This window comes from Vidua macroura, chromosome 11 (assembly GCF_024509145.1).
Source record: "Vidua macroura isolate BioBank_ID:100142 chromosome 11, ASM2450914v1, whole genome shotgun sequence".
Taxonomy (NCBI): domain Eukaryota; kingdom Metazoa; phylum Chordata; class Aves; order Passeriformes; family Viduidae; genus Vidua; species Vidua macroura.
In genome coordinates, this window is record NC_071581.1 from 3,995,918 (window position 1) to 4,017,330 (window position 21,413).

A 21,413-nucleotide genomic window follows, 5' to 3' on the forward strand; every position below is an offset into this window, starting at 1 on the left:
GGAAAGAATTTGTCCTGGGACAAGTGAGGAAAATTAAGTTCTGTACAGTGGTCCAGGACTACAATTCTAAATTAAGTTACTAGCACAGATTTCTTGGCTTCACCCCCTTGCCCTAAACCTTTAATCCATAGGGCATGAAGTCAGTCTCGTGTGGCAGGAAGGGACTGTGCTGCTGCTGCACAGCCACCATCCTCCTTCCTCACCAACACAGCTGCACCCAAAACCCCACGTGCCCACCAAGTAACCAGGCTAAACTGCCCACAGGGCTCTGACCTGCATTAGGAAGTACATTCTGGCAGAGATGCCACAAAGAAGCACCTATGAAATTAATGCTAAGCATCTTGAGAAAAAGGCAAGTGTATAGCTTTAATTTCAGCTCTCAGGGCAAGGTCCCCTCCAATGGACATTTTTAAGGTCCCTGCTTGGGCAGGCAGCTGAGCGTTGGGGTCTGCTGTGTCAGAAGCCCCTGGAAGCACTGCTGCCCAGGCAGCACACCCTGCCCAGCCACAAAGGCTGCCTATTCCTCCTGGGAGCAGCCCCACACAAAGGCAAGGGCACAATGCTGCCCTCAAGGATCAAACTCACAAACCAGGAGCTGGTGCTGAAACTGGAAGGTGTAATAGACAATATCCTGCCATTCTAAGCCACAGTGAGATGTGGCAGTTCATTAAAGTTTTTGCTGCAAAAGGTTTCACTGGGTTGAAGCTGAGATTTCACCCCATGGTTCTCCAGTGCCAGCTCTTTTAGTCTTGTTCAAAATGCACACAAGGTGAAACTGGATAGCAAGACAAAATGCTTTAAGGTTCCTCTGCTTTTCACAACTTTAATTGTTTCTTGACTACCTCTCCTAAGGAGAGATGTCTGGTGCCTTTCTGTTAGGTTTTTCCTTCTTATTACCTGTTAAATCTATATAGTCACTTAGTTTTTCCTCTTGGCTTTCAGTAAGGAAGAACAAAATATTCCTATCAGCAGGCAGAGTACACACAGGTACAAATATCTAGCATTTTCCCTGGCAAAGCCCTCTAAACTGGCCAGAATATTTTTTTTTAATAAATCTTGCAGCTACTGATCAGTTGATTTGAAGATTATTGGAGTTAATGGAATTCTAGCATTTATTTTCATCATCCATGGCCAGCATGCTCTGTTGCTCACTCATCAGTAGAAGAGGGCTGACTGGGATTTCTATCTTCCTTACAATACCACAAAGATAATACACATATTTCAGAGCAAACCAACATTTTTACCACAGCCAAAGAAAACAAGATAGTGTTATCCTTCTAAGTGTCATTCATTTAACAGATTGTGTGGTTTTTCTGTAAAGGTTAATTAAGCCTAAATTTCATTAGGTTCTTGAAACTCAGTAGAGTTAGAAACACCATTCATTCACATATTTCTTGACTTTTGTACTTTTTTAATGACGTTCAAACTAATTTTCTTAGCTTTTACAAAAGAAATAGACTATCATAGAAAACTTTCCCAAAATATATTCTAATGTCTGTATAAGGCTAACATGTAGAGAGTTTCAGAGGTACCTAGTAGAATATACATGAATTGCTAAGAAACAAAGCTCTGAGGCAATCAATTAGGGCACCTAGAAGAAACACCTAATACATCAGGTTACTTTTGAATACCTGAAACTTTGTTTCCTGTCTTTGCATATATTTCGTAGTCTTTAAAAGGAGAACAGTAGTACTGTTTAGATAGTCCAAAAAGTAGCTCTTCTTGTAATCTTTCTTATAAAAATCACAGTCATTCAACAAAAGGACAACTTAGAAGTGGTTAGTGAGGCAGTTAGTTCAGAAACAGAGCAGTAGATCAACTTAGGAAAGAAGCCTCAGCCTCTGAAAATCAGTAAGCCTTTCCATAAAAGCAGCATAATAAAGCAGCAGTATAAAGTAAAATCACTTACAATTATCAGCTTTCTCTGAATAATCCACGGATTTTCTCAAAAGGCTTACCAGTTGTCAGGTCATACTTTTCATTGTAAAGACAAAGAAAATCAGATTGATGTCACCACAGAAACCTCCCAACTTCCTTCGCTGAGGTGAAAAACCAGACATTCCCTGTTCCACCCCGCCACAGCCAATTTCCACCGCCTCGCTGTCTGCACCACTGATGTACATTGTCAGTTACCACATCATCTTCTTAGGAACTTTTTCTAACCTGTGCACTTTCAGAATAGGTCACCTGCACGGGGGTCTTCTCTGAACATAGAAATGGTCTCAGGAAGGTGTTCATCTTACAAACAAGTGACGAACTAGGCATTTCCATCAATAAACCCTTGGCTGTAACAACTTGAGAGAGGAGCCCCGGATCCCAAGCTCTGATTTAGCTTTTTGATATCATATGAGAGCAGACTTCATTCATTGACATTCTTGTGAAGGCAGTTTGTTTGTTCACAGAGCAAAAGACTTGCCGAACGCACATCCCAATGTTTAAGCTCCATCCCCCGTGTGAGGAAAGAAAACATTTATTTCCTTGAGCTCCCCGGCAGATACCCCCAGCTGTAGCTCGTCAGCAGCCGCTGCCGGCCGGGCGAGCCCCGCGGGCGGTGGGGCACACAGCCCCTCAGCCCTCAGCCCCTCAGGCCTCAGCCCCGCGGGCGGTGGGGCACACAGCCCCTCAGCCCCTCAGCCCCGCGGGCGGTGGGGCACACAGCCCCTCAGCCCCTCAGCCCCGCGGGCGGTGGGGCACACAGCCCCTCAGCCCCCAGCCCCGCGGGCGGTGGGGCACACAGCCCCTCAGCCCCTCAGCCCCGCGGGCGGTGGGGCACACAGCCCCTCAGCCCCTCAGCCCCGCGGGCGGTGGGGCACACAGCCCCTCAGCCCCCAGCCCCGCGGGCGGTGGGGCACACAGCCCCTCAGCCCCTCAGCCCCGCGGGCGGTGGGGCACACAGCCCCTCAGCCCCTCAGCCCCGCGGGCGGTGGGGCACACAGCCCCTCAGCCCCTCAGCCCCGCGGGCGGTGGGGCACACAGCCCCTCAGCCCTCAGCCCCCAGCCCCGCGGGCGGTGGGGCACAGAGCCCCTCAGCCCCTCAGCCCCGCGGGCGGTGGGGCACACAGCCCCTCAGCCCCCAGCCCCGCGGGCGGTGGGGCACAGAGCCCCTCAGTCCCTCAGCCCCGCGGGCGGTGGGGCACAGAGCCCCTCAGTCCCTCAGCCCCGCGGGCGGTGGGGCACACAGCCCCTCAGCCCCCAGCCCCGCGGGCGGTGGGGCACAGAGCCCCTCAGTCCCTCAGCCCCGCGGGCGGTGGGGCACACAGCCCCTCAGCCCTCAGCCCCGCGGGCGGTGGGGCACACAGGCCCCCAGCCCTCAGCCCTCATCCCCCAGCCCCGCGGGCGGTGGGGCACACAGCCCCTCAGCCCTCAGCCCCGCGGGCGATGGGGCACACAGCCCCTCAGCCCCCAGCCCCGCGGGCGGTGGGGCACAGAGCCCCTCAGTCCCTCAGCCCCGCGGGCGGTGGGGCACACAGCCCCTCAGCCCTCAGCCCCGCGGGCGGTGGGGCACACAGGCCCCCAGCCCTCAGCCCTCATCCCCCAGCCCCGCGGGCGGTGGGGCACACAGCCCCTCAGCCCTCAGCCCCGCGGGCGATGGGGCACACAGCCCCTCATCCCCGCGGGTGCGAAGGAGCCGGTGCAGGATCCCTTCACAAGTGTCAAACAACGTGGGAAGAGAGAGCGGAGAAACTAACGTGAAAAGTACGGAAAAACAGCCAATCTTGGGCATCTTGGTTTTAACTCTGGCACTACGGATGACAAGCAATAAAATGCTTGTTCTTTACGTTATCGCACCACGTCAGCTATCAGAGCCCAAGGGGAGGCGGTCGCCTCGGAGCCCGCGCGGGTCCGGCTCTGTCAGGGGGCCCGGGCACGGCGCCAGGCTGGCTCGTGGCGCCGGGCAGGTCCCGGTGCCCGACACGCCGCATGTCCGAGCCCAGCGCCCGGCGCTGGGCTCCGCCGTCCCCGCGGCTCCCTGGGGACCCGCCCGCAGGTGCCGAGTGCGGCCGCGCCCCGCGTGACGCGCGGCCCTCGAGCACCGCCGCCCCTCAGGGGTCCCGCGGGGCGGCGCATGCGCGCGGGGCAGAGCAGCGCGCGGGCAGCGATGGCCGGCCGGGAGCAGCGCGCACCCGGCGGCCCCGAGCGGGTGGCGCTGAAGAAGGAGATCGGGCTGGTGAGCGCCTGTGCCATCATCATCGGTAAGCGCGCCGCTGGCAGCCCTGACGCTCGGGGCGGGGGCTCGGGACCGGCCGGCGAGGGCACAGGCGGCGGTCTGGCGATGCGCGGCTCCGCGGGCAGGTGTGCGGCACCGGCGCGAGGACAGCGCGCTGCTGCGCGGTGCGGCTCGGCCCGCGGCGAGCTGGGCGGCGAGGGGCTGTGACACGCGGTCTGGGCTGAGGTGCCAGCTGGAGTAAGCCCCCTCTGCCCAGTCGTTCAGCTGAACGCCAGATCGTGAGGTTTCCTAAAGTCTTTTCCCGATGCCCGGTGAGGTGCTGAGGCTCCTGCGGCGCTCACTTATCAGGCTAGAGCAGATTGATTCGTTTGTCTGGGATCGGGGCTCTCCGGAGTGCGGGTGGCAGCGTGGCTTTCGGAGGGCACTCGCGGGGTGTCCCGGGGGCCGCAGTGGCTGCAGCGCCAGCTGGCAGCGGTGCTGTCCCGCAGCAGCCATGGCTGGCACAGCGGTCACCAGCGGGGCCGAGCCTGCTGCTCCCCTCAGAGTCAAACTGGGAAACTGGGGCACGGTGTGCTCAGCACTGTCCCTCGGTGTGCTCCGTCACGGCGGCCTTGGCGCTGGAGATGTGGGGGCAAGCGTGGGGAAGGGAGATTTGCCCCGGTGAATAAAAGCAGCCTGTACTAACCCAGTCAGCCTCAAAACCCCGTAGGAAGACCCAGCCGTTCCTGTCACCAAGACCTGGGGACAAGACTCGTAGTGACAGTAGTGTCAAGGTCCGTGGCAGCACAGCAGGATCTGCCACATCCATGGGAATACACTGTTCAGTAGCAGAATTGGCTGGGACACCCCGATGTGTCTCTGTGATTGATGTCACCAAGCTTGAGGAAGAGGAGTAAACTGCGTGCTTCCTATAGGTGACCATAATGCCCTACTGCAATTTTATGCTCTTCGTTATGTATGCCTTTATGTCCAGTGTGGTCTTGCAAAAAAAATTAAAGAATTCAATGCCATTGGACAGGATCATTGTGAGCAAGGCTGTTAGATGAAAGGAAAACATTTCAGTCCGTTCCCATAGTGAAACACTAAAACCTGTACCTGCAGTTTTTGGGGAGATGTGTTCTTCATATCCAAAGGTACCTTTATTTTGAATCCCTCAGCATATTTAAGGGAAAATCTCGGTTCTGGATCTCAGTGGAGCACAGATGACCTCGTGTTAGAGTGAAGAATTGAGTGCTGCACATTGCTGTAGGAAAGGCACTTCCAGGGTTAGGTATTCCCTGAGTTGCTGTTGGCCATAGGGAAGATTTATGGCATCTCTATCATTTGTTAGGTATTACAGAATGGTACCTTGAGACTGATACCTTTCTCTCCCAGTCAACCTTTCATCAACCTTATTTGCAATATCCTGCAAGCAGAATTCATATATGTCATGCCTGTCCAAAATAAATCTTGTGAAATAGCCTCTCATCTAATCAGGGACATTTGAGCAGGGAAAAGCACTGACATTTATGATAAAGTGTAGTACTCTCAAGTGGTCTAAGTGTTAGAGAAGGTTATCTGCTTTGCCACATAAAGCCTACAATTTCTTCTGCAAATTTCCCCATATTTTCATAGAAGACATTTGAAACACAACCATAGGATCCTATTTTTAGTTTGATTCGTTTGTGTGCAGATGCATGAAATTACGTCACATATCGAAGTCTTCTGTAACAAAGTGGTAGGAAAATAGGAAAAATAGGAAAAAGTAGGAATATAGTCTAGCTTTGTAGGTGTCACTGCATAAAACACGACAGCCTCAAATCAGAGGACACCGGAAATTACATCAGACTGGCTTGCAAGCCATTGCTGGAGTTAACTAAATGAAATCTTATTTAAGATTCCTTTATTAAAAAAAATAAAGTAGTTGATCCAAGTTGATATTAGGCAACCAGTTAACTCACAAATTTTCTGTTTGATAGATTTTAACATAGGCGAAAGATTTATTTCCAAGTGATTCAGTAGCATGGAAAAAGTAGATGCAGTCAGTGTGTCAGAGCCTGTGGAACAGACCAAAGGACAGACCAGGACTTTTATGTCAGCCATTATATTGGATTTCCTGGTTTTGAGTGGAGGAGGGAAACCCATTTCAAGGGTTTAGACATCAGTTTCTGATGCATCCCACGGCGCAGTCATACTGAGAACATACTTGAGAACACCAGGAAAACCAGAAATCATGTTTGAAAAAACCTCTTCTTGCTCTGTGTGGACATAAGGATTACACTTTCTTATTTTTCTTTAAATGTTCTTGCAGGTACAGAAAATGTATGAGCATATTTGATGCTGTGATCTGCCAGCATTACACAAAGTGTTCTGGTTTAGCTGACTGTTCTACAATTCTAATCAGCTGCAGGATGGATATAGAGAATTATAATCTTCTAGTAATTAAGAAGAGGAAATATGAGGCAGTATTTGAAAAATACTGTAAAATATGAGTTTATAAATGCGTGATTAATAAGTTTGTGGTTGCCTTCTATACACTAACTCTGCTTCTTTAAAATAAGGTATTATATGAGTTGCAGAGCTGGGGAGTCAGATTGTGCTGGGGAGCACTCAGAAAGCAATGACAAGGAGTGAAAGAGAAGGCTTGGGGCTGGGAGCACCTTTGTCACCCTTGCACTGTATTTGAGAGTGTTCCACTGATGGCAGGATGTAGTCTGTAGAATTTGCAGTCTCTTAGTACTCCATCGGAGTTGCAACCAAGAGAATAAAAACAACCTCTCTGGGTACATCACATCATCCAGGCTAAACGTGCCATGGCTGTCAGAGCTAAGGAGGGGCTCAGCCTGCCCTGTGGATATGGGGCACATCCTGGTTCAGGGAGCAGGGAGGGCACAGACAGCCTGTATCCTGCCAGTTGTCCTGAACCTCCCATACCCTGTGCTAATTCCCTGGAAAACAGGTCTTCCTTTTCAATCTTCTTGATGTGTTTTGAATTGTAGGGCCATTTTCTTACTACTTCTGCAACAGAGGTATTCATCAAAACAATAAATTGCTATGCTGTCTTAATACACTCACAAAACTCATCCTTTCAAATTTTTATCCTCCTCTTATAGAGGTTTGAAAGGTTTTGCCATAAGAAATACCATTCATCTAACAAAAAACTATGCAGAAAAAAAACCCATAACAAACGACAACAAATTAGGAATATGTCTTTCCTATAACCACCCCACAGAACAGTCTCCCGATTTCTTCCAGCAGCCTAGCTTTTGTACAACAGAAGTCTACCTTTCACTACTTCATTTATATTTTTAACTTGTTTACAAACAAGCCTGACTAGAGAAGAAGGCTGTTTCCAAAGTTTATTTCACACTGAGGCAGAAGACAGCTCTTCTGAGTATCCTGATGTGAATACGGGTACTGTATTCAAAATACAATACAAAACCCTTTAAATAGAGACTGGTAGCTAATGACTGTAAAACTGAAGAGTGTTTAGTAGTAGTAGCAAATCTTTCTAGCAATTCATCTCTGTCACAGAAAGCACTTTTGGAAAGTGCCTGAGAATGCTGTAGAAGCACCCAAACTGCTCTGTCTCAGACGTGGTTACGTACAGTGAAAACAAATCTCTCATGGGCTCCAGACATTAATAATCTAATGCACTCACATGCACTGCAAATCAAGTTTGCCAATACTTAGATGAAGTGATACAGCTTAAAAAGCAGTGACATACATGTGTTACTATCTCCTAGGTAATGACTTAAAGATTGTATATCATTGTTTGAAATCCACACTAGATTTTATTTAGCAGACACAGACATCAATGCTGTATTTAATTGAACAGTTATTTCATGCACATGCACATAGCTGGCTTTACATTTGTAGAACTGTGTATGTAATTAAGATTATTGCACATGTATTTGTATTGAATTACAAGTCCTCCGGGCTTCACCCGGGTGCCCAGCCAGTCCGGGGGAAAACCCTCGGCCGGCCGGTCCACGGGGAGGAGGTGGCGGGACCCGGATAGCTCCACCGTAAGGACGAGAGGACCCCGGAGCTGCTGTATTCCTAGAGGCTTTATTTCAGGAGCGTCGCAGGAACAGGAGGGTGAAACGAGGGACACGAACTCTCCCGAACGGAGCGAACCCCGAGAGCCCCGAGGGCAGGCGGGGCTGGGTATTAAGGGCAAGGGAGTGGGAGTGGTTAGGGTACAAAACAACCAATGGGCAACGGGTAAAGGGGAGACAGAGTGGGGTGACATACAGAGAAACAATCGGGGTACAGAGGAGGAGTGGTATTCTAACAGGAGCCAATGGGGGTAACGGAATAACTGAACCTTCTGGAACTGGGGAGAGTACCAAGCATTGATGGACAGCTCTTCTGGGGCGGAGGGCAGCAGTTGATTGGCAACCTTTTCTAGACTGTTGCTGCTTCCCAAGGAAGAGCAGGAACCCCTCCCACATGTATTTTCTTAGAGCACAGGCTTCTTAGCTATACAGTGCCTCCCTTGAAGTCTTGCCTGTGTGGATAAAAAGCTACGTAACAAGTTCCATGACTTGATGTACACACATTTCTACCACATTCCACTGTTCTTTAGAAAATACAAGAACTAGAAAGTGCAGGGTGATGAATGTCTTATACCAGCCTGGTTCTTGGGGTCTGAACAACAAAATTCACCATTTTTACATTAGAAATGTATATTTAATATATACACAAATTGTATATATAACACATGTTAAAAGGGTTGTTTGACTGTTTAATACAGATCAAGTAACATTTTACAAAACAAACAGTTAAACATCTCTTAAAACCTTTATTTGTGTTGCTGTAAAACTGCATGAAAGTAGCCATAGGGTCATACTAGCATAATGATGAAATCTGTTGTACACTCATGAATGATTTAATATCAGGTTATATGAGACCTACTAGAAGACTTACAAATTCAACCACAATGAAATATGTCAGCTAAAACTAAATACATCTCCTTATTTTGCTGAGCACAGGCAGTCAAGTTATCTGCATCAGCTGACTTGGCATTGCTTAAAATATACTTGTGGTACTTACTCCACTCACACACAAATTTGATGTAAGATCCCTTATAAACTGGTTCCTGATTCAGTAACAAAACTACATTCAGCTGACCAGTGAGCAGTATGTTCAGTTTTTGCTGGTTCTGAAAGTAACTTTCTGGAATTTATCTGTCCACAGTGCCCAGAGAACAGCACAGGCTTACTTCCATCCTAGCTGACGTCAGTCAGCCACCCAGTGGATGGTCTCAGCAGAATGCCTACAAGCTGAAAAGCCTCCTTCCATCAGAGATGCTTCCTTAGTCAGAGTTGTCCTAGTGTGGAGTGCAATTTCCTGCCCACACCATGGTAATCCATCAAGAGAACAACTGAGTTGCCTTGGTTGTCATTATATCTGCCTGTCATCATACTTACATACAAATAATTGCATATGCATGTACATGGAAGCTTTTATTTGCATAAATATCACTTCCAAGTGCAGCACTCCAATGTGATTTTTCCTCCTTGTCAGTAACAAAAAACAATTTGCCAGCTTTCCTGTGTGTCAATTAGCTGTCTCCTCACTGCTGTTCCTCCTGCCATCCTGACACCCCTTAAAATCCCACAGATAGTCTTTGTTGGCAGAAAGCTAGGATTCAGCAAGCTGCTAGCTTAACACTGGGGAGAGAGAACATGTGGAACTGGGAATAGCCTTTATATTCCTCTTGTTTCAAGTGGAAATGGATAGGTGTTAATACACGGTGCTCGCTGTATCCTCTCTGGTCATGTTTCATGTGCCACCATTGCTTAAGTGGACTGGGTTTTGGTCATTGAATCAGTTCCATCTGTTAATCAAGTAACATTTCAAATCATGAGGAGATCATTACTAATCAGACCCAACGGATTTCACTGGAGTAGTACCCAAGTTACAGGACTGCAGCAGAAAGAAAGATGTATGCAAAAAAAGCAGAGAACCACCACCTACATTACTGGATGATTTTTCCTGATTTCTGTGATCCTGCCTGGAGTCACAGAAAACAGTGTTGTTGCAGCAAGAATTTTCTCCCTCTCTGAATCCGTGCAAGAGCATTTCACTTTTATAGCTAACTGAAGTTTCAGGACACACTTTTGTTTGGTGACTTGTGAGACTAATACAGATTACACTTCAGTGCTTCTCTCAAAAAAAAAAAAAAATTGTTTTTAAACACCTTAGAATGGAGTCAGCCTTCCATATCTGTTGCACACCTTGCTAACTAATATTTTGAGCATTTAGTTCCACGTGGCACTTTCTGATGTAATACACAAGTATTTACAAATGCACAACTGTTTTTTTTTTTAGGGCAATAGTTCAGGATCGAGGTCTGGATTGTAGAGAACTGTAATTCAGTACCTTGTCCTCTCTTAAATACAAATTATAGTTTAGTAAAGTCAGCAGTCGATCTTTGAGATAAACAGCACATATTGCTTATTAGTGAGAAACCACAAAGACACTTCTGAGGGACTCAAGAATGTTTTTTTCCATGTAGCCCAGAGGCTTAGGCTCAGATTCAAAACTACTGAAAATTACATGTCCACGTTCCATATGTACATTTAAGCTGATAAATATCCATAATTTAGTATGGTACCCAATAGGAAAAAACGGTTCATACTACTGAGAAAGATCCAATCCTGCATTTGGAAAAAAAGAAAGCTGGAGATCACAGAATTCACAGAATCACCAGGTTGGAAGAGACCTTCCAGATCAAGTCCAACCCAACCCACCTCAACTAAACCCTGGCACCCAGTGCCACATCCAGGCTTTGTTAAACACATCCAGGGATGATGACTCCACCACCTCCCCGGGCAGCCATTCCAGAACTTTATCACCTTTTCTGTGAAAAACTTTGTCCTAATATCCAACCTGTATTTCCCTTGGCCCAGCAGTTGCCCATCCAAAATGCAAGTTACATTTATAGCATGATATTTTAAGGGTGATACCATATTCCCACGTTCTTCAAGACTGTTCCAACATACAGTTCTCCATCAGAATTGTTTGGGATAGCCTTTCACTTGAGTGTAGGGAGCTGAAAACGAGCTGCAGTTTCACTTGAAAGTAAAAATCATGGCAAAGTTAAAATTAAGGTTGGTAAAAATTCAGAGATTCTGCAGCTTCTCTGGGCTAGCAGCTTACCTCTGAGACTAAACTGACTTAATGGAGGAAGTCTAAAAAGGAGCTGTAATTAGAAATTCCTGGCAGAGGAGGAGGGGGAAAAAGAGCCCTAAAAGCCTTAACTTTATATTTTTCTTTACTGAATATTTCTGGAGAAAGAAAAGGGTTTTATTTGTCCACAGATGTGCCTTTCTGCTGCAGCATGTGAAGTTCCACATGTACAATATGAAGAGAAAAAAAAAAGCTAAATTTGTACTTTTCTGCAACAATTGCCACACAATTCTGTTTCCAAGTCATGAGCTATCAAGTATTCACTGACTGATGGTTTTGGTTTGAGTGGGTTTAGTTTGGATGAGTTTTACTAGTTTTTGGGGGTTTTTACCTTCCTGCCTTCTAAAAAAAGTAGAAAATTCTGATTGAGACACAGTGACTGATCACAAGGCTGAAGCAATGAGTTCTGTGCAGTGAGTGCCAGGAGTTCAGATACCCTACAACAGAAACTCCTTCCTTGACAGATGAACTAACAAAGGTAGCATCCTTTGGTAAGTGTCTCACTCCTGATCTGGCAGTACAGTGCCTGCTTTCAGCAGTGCCATAAATCTCCACTCGTGTTCCCTTTTCCTGTGCCTTGCAGCTCATTTCCTTCTAGCATAATGTAGCCTTTTCTGTTGAGAAAGTCTGCTCTGTTTTGGCAGGCTCACAACAAGTAGAAATGGTTTGGTGGAGGTTTAGCTTTTTTTTTGTTTGCAGCTTTTCATGTGCCAAACTTTTCCTTTTGAGACCCTGTTTTTTGTTGTACCATGGGGGGAGTCTCTACTAGCTGCCACACTTTTTTGTCATCTCGATTGCAGCATGATAAAATGAGAAGGCATTTGTCAGTACTGAAGTGCCCCAAATATAAAACATCCTAACAGTGTTGTATTCTGCTGGTCCTTAAAAACCCAGAACTCTCCCAAAGAGTTCTTTAGCAGATGTTCCATGGCAAAGAGCAGGGAGCCAGCAATCCAACATTGACTGAGCATCTCAACACCCTAATTCCTTTAAAAACGCTTGTATCCTTCTCTGTATAGTGAGAAAGCATAGAGAATATGCAAGCCCTGTTGTCCTGCAGAGGAAAGAAATCTAGGATTCACATTTATTCACATCAGCCTCCACAAAATCTCTTTATGCAGTATTAGTTTATTCTGCTAATGTTTTCTTCTGGCCTTTGCAAGTCAGGAGTGAAAAGCAAGATTTGAAGAGTGATTGTCTACAAACTGTTCCCATCTTCAGGAACTTGCAGATGCTGTTTTTCTGATTGCAGGGTAATGGATAAACCAGTGTAGTGTTAGGGTGAGCTGTTTAAATTCCTGCTTCTAGACATGGTTCATCATCTCTTGCAGGCAATAGAGGCAAATTCCACTGGATCTCAGAGCAAGGAAAGTGGTGAGGGCTATACTGGTGATATTTAAATCTGAGGAATTTCTATATAATTGAGTAATGGAATAATCCCTGAAGCTGAATTGCTCTGATTCATTTAACACTTTCTTTAGAATAGTACCAAAACTTACAGAAAACTAAAATCTTCTTGCATCTGAAAATCGAGTTGAATTCTTTTTTATCTGATCCTTAAATAATGGCATAATCACACTTCAGATGTGGGATCAAAATATCAATAGTGAAAACATACAATTTAAAATCAGTAAAACTTTAGAAAGGTTACTTCTAACTCCAAGAAATTGGTCAGTGATCTGGATGAGTGGCAGTTTTTCTGCTGTGAAAAACAATAGCTCCTTCATCAGTTATATGAAGCTGCTTAATCTGGATCAGGCCAAACATCTTAAAATAGTATACCACAAAAATTTATGTTTGAACAATGTAAGGGCCTTATTTACATCCACAAATACCAGGAGAAATCAAGTTAAGGAAGAATCTCATTCTGTTGAATACACTGGGTCAGAGAGCTAAAATCCACAATATTAATGTGATCTGTGGCAATGAATGCCACAAGGCTGCCCATCACAAAATTTCTAATTCACATGTAGCACTGGCACATTAATTATTGTACATTAACTTTGAGTTAGAAAACCACACAGGGATGAGCAGTCAGTATAAAAAGTTGCTCTTTTACAGAGATGCATCCAGACAGTGGAAGACAAAAGCTGAGGTCTGAATATTGAAATGCCTTCTCTGTAACACAGGAGTTTTGTGAAAGGCCATTGCACTTGTGTACACATATATGACATTATAAGCTACAGGTGTGACAAGAAAAAGCATCCTTGCTTGGCTAGTCTCCCAGTTCCTCAGTGTCTTCCTTGTTTTTGCTGTTAAATTTTGTAACTATCCTGGGAGAAGGAGAAAAAGCAATTAACAGGTGCCATATATTACAGGTTTTTAATGGTATTGGGCTGTGAGATTGCTCCTGGTCAGGCCCCATGTAGAAGGCTGATGAATTTAGAAGAGTGTTTCTTGCCTCCCTGCCCACCTATGCCTTGGAAAGGATCAATATGTGTTTCTCCATAAACCTGAAGATAATGACTGCCAAGGAATGAGGACTTACAGCTTTCAAGTGTGTGCTTTTATATCATAAAAATTCATCCTTATGTACAAAACACACAGGGGATCATTTTTTCTTAGGGAGTTACAAGAAAAGAATTGACAAGAATGAAAATGGGGGGTTGAGTTCCTTGTCTGGATTATTTCAAAATTCTTTAGCAGCTCTCCTGAGAGCTTAATAGGACAGGATTTACTTTGTTTTAAGGGAGTCACCTCTGACTATATTTCATTTAGATTTCCCCATGGCTTATTTTTTTCTCTGCCCAGATTTTGTCCTGTTTTGATAGCAGACTTATTCTTTGGTATCTGGGGTTTCAAACCTTGTTTTATCACTAATTTAAAACAACTCAGATAGTTCTGATGTCCTGAAAGGGATAAGAAACTGTATCAGAAATGTCATTCTAGGTCTCCATAAATACAGGTTTCTTTTTTCTGATACTTCTAAATGCAGTCTGAAAACTTGAAAAACCATACATTTTGGAAACATACATAATCAAGTCTTTTTATAAGAGTTTTTTAAATAGTAATAGCCTTAGTACAAAAGAGCAGAGAGTATCCAAGCTTGTTAAGCTTGCAAACACTGTACTTTGACTCAAGTAAATTTAAAAATAGCTGAATCAGTATTTTAAAGAATAAAGGAAAGAAGTGTTTGATTCTGGTGCTGATTCTCTGGCTCACATTCCTAGCCTTCAGCTTGAAAGGGATTTCCATGTGTGTGATAGAATTAAAATATTTGTAATTAAAAAAAAAAAAGCTGACAAAAAAGCTGACAAATCACATTTTTTGTACTCCTGCTAGTAGATCTTGTTGCAATTAAGCCATTTCTTATGGTAAACTCTGCCAGAAACCAGTAGGACACAATGTCTCCATGTTTTTTGGTTGTGGACAGGGCCAGTTCCCTAGCAACACAGCAAGATTTAAGGAGACTTTACAAAAGGTGCCCAATCCTGTACATATTACAAGTGCATACAGAAGGAATAGCTCTCCTTCACATGTTTGTGCTCCTGACAGAAAATTAAAGACCCTTTTCTTAACTGGTTCCCAAGTCCCTCAAATCCTACTGAAGGCAACAGGAGTGGAGGACTTCATTGCCTCATAGGCTTTAAATTAAATTAAAGCAGCTAGATGCAGAACACATTAATCCTTTATTGCCCACATACCTGAGTGAGGTTGGCAGTCAGTTGAGAATGAACCTTACTGTGTTCAGCTTGCACAGCAGAGAGCAATGCCAACAAGTGTCATCTGTTCTCATTAATTGAATTTACAGGGCCAGTCCCATCCACTCATTTTACCACAAATCCAGAAATGAACACACTTGTCATTGACCAGGGGACAGGAGCAGCATCCTGGCTGCCCTTCACAGCAGGTGGGGGTCATCCTCTGTATTTCAGACAGGGAAAGGGGCACACAAAGGGCAAAAGGAGCAAATTCACTTCTAGCCACCAACTCACAGACCCTCCCTGAAGAGAGGTCTGTGAATATAGCATCTATTGAAATCCCTTTGTTTCCCTTTGAGGCCTTCCAAAATAGTCTGAGGAGCTCTTGGCTGAGATTTAGCTGCTCTGAAGCACTAGAACTGAAAAACCAAAAACCAAGGAGAAAACTTCTGTGAAGTGACATTTATAAAGAACATGCTTCAGCCATAAGTCTGATACTTTAGGAAACTAGGGAAGGAGAAAACAAGGCAGATCTCCAATGTCTTGCCAAACTAGAACAGAAGGTGTGGATTGTAACCTGGGTCCCTTACACTGGGATGGCAAGGGTGTTCAAGTCTGTGTTAACATCTATTTTGCAGCATTAGCTAATTTAATTCTATGTTTCTGTGTACTCAAACTATTATGTGAACAAGTTTTTCTGTTCAATGGGCAGGAGTGCCATTCTTTGGATGAATTTTTTATACAGGTGGTCAACTGCTTAGATAAACCTGTTACATAAAAACATCAGTGAGCAACATGTAACCTCATAATTCTGAAGATACTTTATTTCAAAAGATAGTTGTGATATTTGCAAATACAAGATTCATACATGCACAAGAATATTATATAGCAATGTTGCTAACTCCTGATCATATTAAAACAGGTCCTTAAATTCCCAGATCAAAAATATTTAAGAACTGCAAGAAAAGCTGCCATTTCTCTTGGAAATCCAGGAGTTTTTAGTTCCCTGCTGTAAAATTGTCTAAACATGTTCTTTAAAATAAATTATATATTTAAAAATAAAGTCAAGATACAAGTCAGCACTGGTTCTATACATGAGGACAGCAACACAGCATCATAAGTGGCGTCTGTCAAAGTGTATCCTGGGCTGATACATGTTTGTAAATCTCATTTAAACTCAGGTTGAACTGTTTACCAAAGTGCATTTTGAGTTAAGTGCAAGCTTTAAGTCAGGTATCATTGTGCAATAGCTGTGCACACTTCAGGAAGCATAAATACCTTTTTTTTTTTTTTGCTTTTAAATTCCACCTCAGTTCATTATTGACCATAGCCTATCTTCGCATTCCTTGATAGAACAGAGATAAAGCCACTTAGAGATGTAAATGCTGAGATTACCATGCTAAGAGGTAAAACTAACTACACAGAATATGCTAGCACAGACTTACAGCCAGAAGAATGTAAACTTGAGAGCTTGAATGATTTCTGTTTAAGGAGGTGTGAAATCTGCAACAACCCCAAGCTTTGCTCAGAAGTTCATGTCTTGTTTACATCTGCATCCAAAATAAGGTTGTGTAAGATCCTAGGCAGTGCCAGTTCTAAATCAGCCTTTCTTCTCAATAACATAACATGAGCTACAACACAACAGTTGATGTATTTGGATGATTTGTTAATGCCATTTTCATATAGACTTGTTTTAAATATCTGTTGCCTGGAATTTCAATTCAGGAAGGCACTGTGAACATGTTAGCCTTTTACTATTCTGGGTAATATTGAAGAATAAGCTTTACCTTAAAAGTTTAGCATTCTGAAGTTCCCATTATACCCCTTCAGAAATCATGCCTGGTTTAGAGATGCTCTTAATGGATCCCAAGTTTGCAGAAGCTGTGTAAGCACAGTCAAAAATCCACCAACTAGCCTGAGTCTGAGGTCACTTTTGCAGGGCTCACCTTTGTGGGATCAGAGCACAAGGCATAAAACCCAGTAATCTGAGAGAAAATCAGAGGCGGGAGTTTTGCTTTATTTGCAGTTGAGAATCAAGTTCAAGCTGTGTTTTTTTCTCCAGACCTGCTCATTCCTGTAATGCTGCCCCATAAATCCCCACACTGTCCCTTGGTGGTGCAGAGCACACATGGGTTTTTGGCAGCCGTAGCTGAGGGTTCCAAGGACACCAATACATGCAAACAAAGTTTTTCATTTGCAAGGAGGAGCATTTTTCACAGCAGAAAGCTGCAGAGGTGAGCAGGGAGTGTGGAGCAATATGGGGGTCAGAGAGATATGCCAACTTCCAGGCTGGTTTCTTCCTCTAGAGCCTAGACTTGTCTAACAAAAAGTCCTTCTGTGTGCTGTGTAACTCTCCAAATTGTATACTCATGTTTTATTTAATCTTTCTGATTTGGGCAATGACACATCCATGAGGACTGACATCTTTCAGGAATGGACAGCAAGAGGCTTTCCCACTGGAAAGCTGCTGATGAATTTTCCAGACTGAATAATCTGTTCACCATGATCAATCACAATGAGCAAAAAGAATAGAGTTAGGGGGAGAAAAAAGGAAAAAAATCCAGCATTTTCCATAAAACAAATTATGCTTCAAAGATGGTGCAGGGTCTTTACCATTGGCATGAGTAGGGCTGAAGAGCAACCTTCTAAAAAGCTGTGTCTGTCGTATTGTCCTTGTCTGAGACACAGCACCCCCTGACACAGATGAACTCTTTAGCTGTTTTTACAGCTGACTTGGTGAGCTTTACAGCAGCATTTTGGAACTGCTTTTCTTCTTGGTAAATACCAAAAATGATTGCAGGTGTAGAGGGCCCTGTCAGAGCGCTCCCAGAGATGTAGCTGTCACTTGTGGGATTTCTCAGCTGAGGGACAAACATTAAATCAGCTGAATGAGCTGGCATCTGCCCCTTAAGCCACCACAGAAGGACTGATCTCCACTATCAGTTGCTTTCCTTAAAATCAGAATTTATCAGTCAGACAGTGTCTTAGAGAAGACCCCATGTCCTCCAGCATGCTTGCAGGGCAGAGCTTTACACACTGCCCATTTCTACATCAGGGGATTTAACATCACATTTCTGCCATTTGCAGGTAAAATTGCAAGTTAGTATATTGAGATCCAGAGAGCACAGAAACCAGATGTTGGACAGGTAACAAGGGCCAAAAGAACATAAAGCTGCAGTGTTTATAGAGAGCAGTCAGTGTGCAGTGCTGTGCTTTCATACCAGGGCAATCCAGGCATTATCACAGGGATCCTCCATATCCCTCTCACAACACCAAGGTAGGTTTGGCATTCAGTTTCTCTTTGGCAATTAGTAGGACGGTTGAAGCCTTCTCTCCTTTGCTTCAAGGGTCACAGTATCTCCTTTATGTGCTGAAGTCCCACAGTCAGGGAGGAAATTTGAGCCTCTGTTCCCCATAGACCCAGGTACCACTGCCAGTGGGGATGCAGTGGGAACCACCAGAAAGGACTGCTCTGCAGCTGTCTGTGGGCTTCCCTCATCCTTACCTGGCAGCACTGCCCTGCAGTGAACCCTGCTAAGGTCCCTGATGTCAAGGAATAAGGCAAAAGAGGAAGGTGCAATATGGAGCTCAGCAAAAGTGGCAGGTTGTAATCCCCTCTGGCACAGCTGTACTGCTGCACGGGCTGCTCTGGGTGCAGCAGCATGTGGGAGCTCACAGTGGGAATATCCCACTGAAAAAGTCACCCAGTCCCCAGGAGGAGGCTTTTCCTGATGTTTCTGCGTTACCGTTGCAGCGTACAGAGAAGGGCAAGGGAGGCTGAGGTTTCCTCCTCATGGTAATGAAATGCAGCCCACATACCCCAACGCTGGCAAGAGGAGAGGAGAGCAAGTCAGAAGTTAAGGAAGTAGAGAAGTCAGACCAAGTACAAGAGTCAGAACAGAGGAGCAGGAAATAAAGCAGTGGACTGTGTGCCTGAAAAGAGGAGACAGAGCCTGCAGCCTGTGAAAGGATTAGCAGAATAAAAGGAGTTTCAGTTTAGAACAACAACAAAATCCTATCATACAGGCTTTAACTTCTTCTTTGAAATAAACACACTGTAACAGTGTTACTCAAATAAAACAGAATAAAACCATGTACTAGCAGACATCTGCCATCTTTATTATTTCACGTGCTCCTAAGAGGCCTGATCCCCAGCACCTCCTGGCCATTTATCTGCCTTAGTGCAGATCTGTGCTCTGCACACATCTCCTGAATGTTTGGTCTCCAGTGGGTCAGGACTGGCACTGACTGATAGGGACAACCAGGTTTCCTTCTCAGCTGTAGGCCCTGCAATTTTGGACCAAAGGACAAAAGGATTTGTAAATTCTTCTATCAAACATAGTGTATGCCCACATACATACTCAGGAGAGCATGATGCTTGCAAGCCAGAGAACTGGATCAGAGGTTCCAGTGCTGGTTTTGGTTTTTGGAACATCCACATTTGACTCAAGTACTATAATGAGAATATCCCCACATCATATCTCTTTTAGTGAGGTCTTTATGGTACAGATGTGCCCTTCCTACAAGTAGTGAACACATGCCAGAGGAACCTCCTTTGAATGCTTTTGTATTTTGTGAATACCATGTTACCAAAAGAGAGGCTGAAAAGTTTGCTTGATTAAGTTTCTCTTGTTTAACTGCCCATGTTGAAGAAAAGTAATTGACGAATTATCACTAATTTTACAAAAAGCTAGAAATTTTAAACCACCACATTTTTGTGGGTTTAAGCTGTTGGGTATTTGGCAGAGGTTGGATTGCTGATGGCCTGAGCATGGTCAGTCTCCTGTGGCAAGCAGCAGGCTTCAGCTGAATAGCAAAGCACTGCAGTGCCATAAATGCATCTTGCAGGATTAGAGTACTGCATTCCTTTAAGGCTGCCTTCCACTACCAGTGGAAAGGGAATCCAAACAAACCATCATCATTAAGCAGTTTATATACCTTAAGCCAGAGCCAAATGTACGGCTTACTACTTTTAAAGAACTATTCAAATGGCTCCAGATATATTAAAGGTCCTGCGAAGACTGAGGATAGCACAAATTTACCTTGATTGCTCTTCTCTAGATTGTGATTTTTTCATCTAATTGCAACACAGCTGCCTAACACACTCCCAAAATCACAACAATGCAGCTGGCATGCACAGGTTGTAGTGCTAGTTCTGTTTATCAGTGGTCTTTGCAATTTAATAAGTCTTATATTTTCTTAAAATAACAGATGAGAAGGCAGAGGTTGTTCTCTCTCTGGGGAAGAATACATGCCATCATCCTACAGACTGCTTGATTACTAGGGAAAACAGCAACCCAAAAATATGGCACCCACAGTAACAGTCACTAAAATTCAGGATAAGAATGATATTCAATCCTTGCCACAGCTCTTCAGGTTCTCCAGATAACAGATATTTCCAGCCAATTTCCCACCAGGTGGGCAAGTCTGCTTTTTCCCTGTCATTCATGGAGCTGGGCGGGGCACAGCTGTGCCTTGCTGAGCAGATAATGATTTTTATATGGAAATTTAAATTATTTACAGCTTTCCACAGTACCTCATGCAACAGCAAAATCTAACCCTAATCACTGGAACAGACTGTTGCACACCTTGTAAGGCTGCAACAGGTATCATTAGTGAAGTTATGCCTGAAATATTTACTTTCCTTAACTCAGTTTTCTGTTCTGTCCACACCTTCATTGTTAGCAAATTTTGGTTCTTCAGGCCCTCATGGACTACACTTGCGTATTAGTGCTCAGAAGGTAAATTATTTTCTTTATACATCAGAAGTTAAGGGAAACACTTCTGTCAGTATTTGAAGCAGCCTGATTTTTTAAATCTTTAAAGTTGTGTGTAGTATAATCAGATTATAAATTCTTAACACAGTAAAATCCAGTTGGAATGCTAGAACAGCAGTTTATAATGGCCGGTCATGTTCTTGCTTGCTAGGAATTTTAACATAAATATTTGAAGTCAGGTTTTAAGTTTGTTTAATTTTGTTAAATGCTAATCCCTGTAGACATTAAATTATCACTGTTATTTTTACAGCCATTTTTGAGGGAGGTTTTTTGCAAGCATATTAGCAGAGCAGCCATAATTCATTTTCCACTGATACAGAAGTTCCATTTTTCTGCTTGCATATGAAGTTAAATGGTTATTATTTTAATGCCAGGCTTTATAGATCCTTTTAGTCTTTATCTGTTTTTCATTAAGAGTTTTGTGAATGCTATTTAAAAGCAAAAAACTCCAGGAAATTGCATCAAATACCTTAACTGCCACATAGCCTAAATTCACGTTTGACTAGAGGTTAAGGAAACACACTTGAAGTGTTTGACAGTTTTAATTCCATTGAGTCCCTACAGCCTAGCAATTTTTTAGCCCTGTTGTCTTGATTCAGAATTTCATTTAGTCTTTGTATTTCAGTAGGGGAGGAGGGACACTTACAG

At 44.3% G+C, this 21,413-nt stretch overlaps 1 protein-coding gene across 3 annotated transcripts in view; it reads left to right on the top strand.

Annotated features, from left to right (window-relative positions):
- The first annotated feature begins 4,079 nt into the window (after positions 1 to 4,079).
- The window catches only part of SLC7A10 (solute carrier family 7 member 10), a 38,162-nt gene continuing 20,828 nt past the window's right edge, over positions 4,080 to 21,413 (top strand). For 2 of the 3 annotated variants that reach the window (XM_053987220.1, XM_053987221.1), the window contains exon 1: positions 4,080 to 4,193. In XM_053987220.1, the coding sequence (XP_053843195.1) occupies positions 4,100 to 4,193 (94 nt within the window). In that variant the 5' untranslated portion in view covers positions 4,080 to 4,099. Of the gene's footprint in view, positions 4,194 to 18,151; positions 18,266 to 21,413 lie in introns of those variants that run through there. The other variant, XM_053987222.1, reaches the window with a different exon arrangement.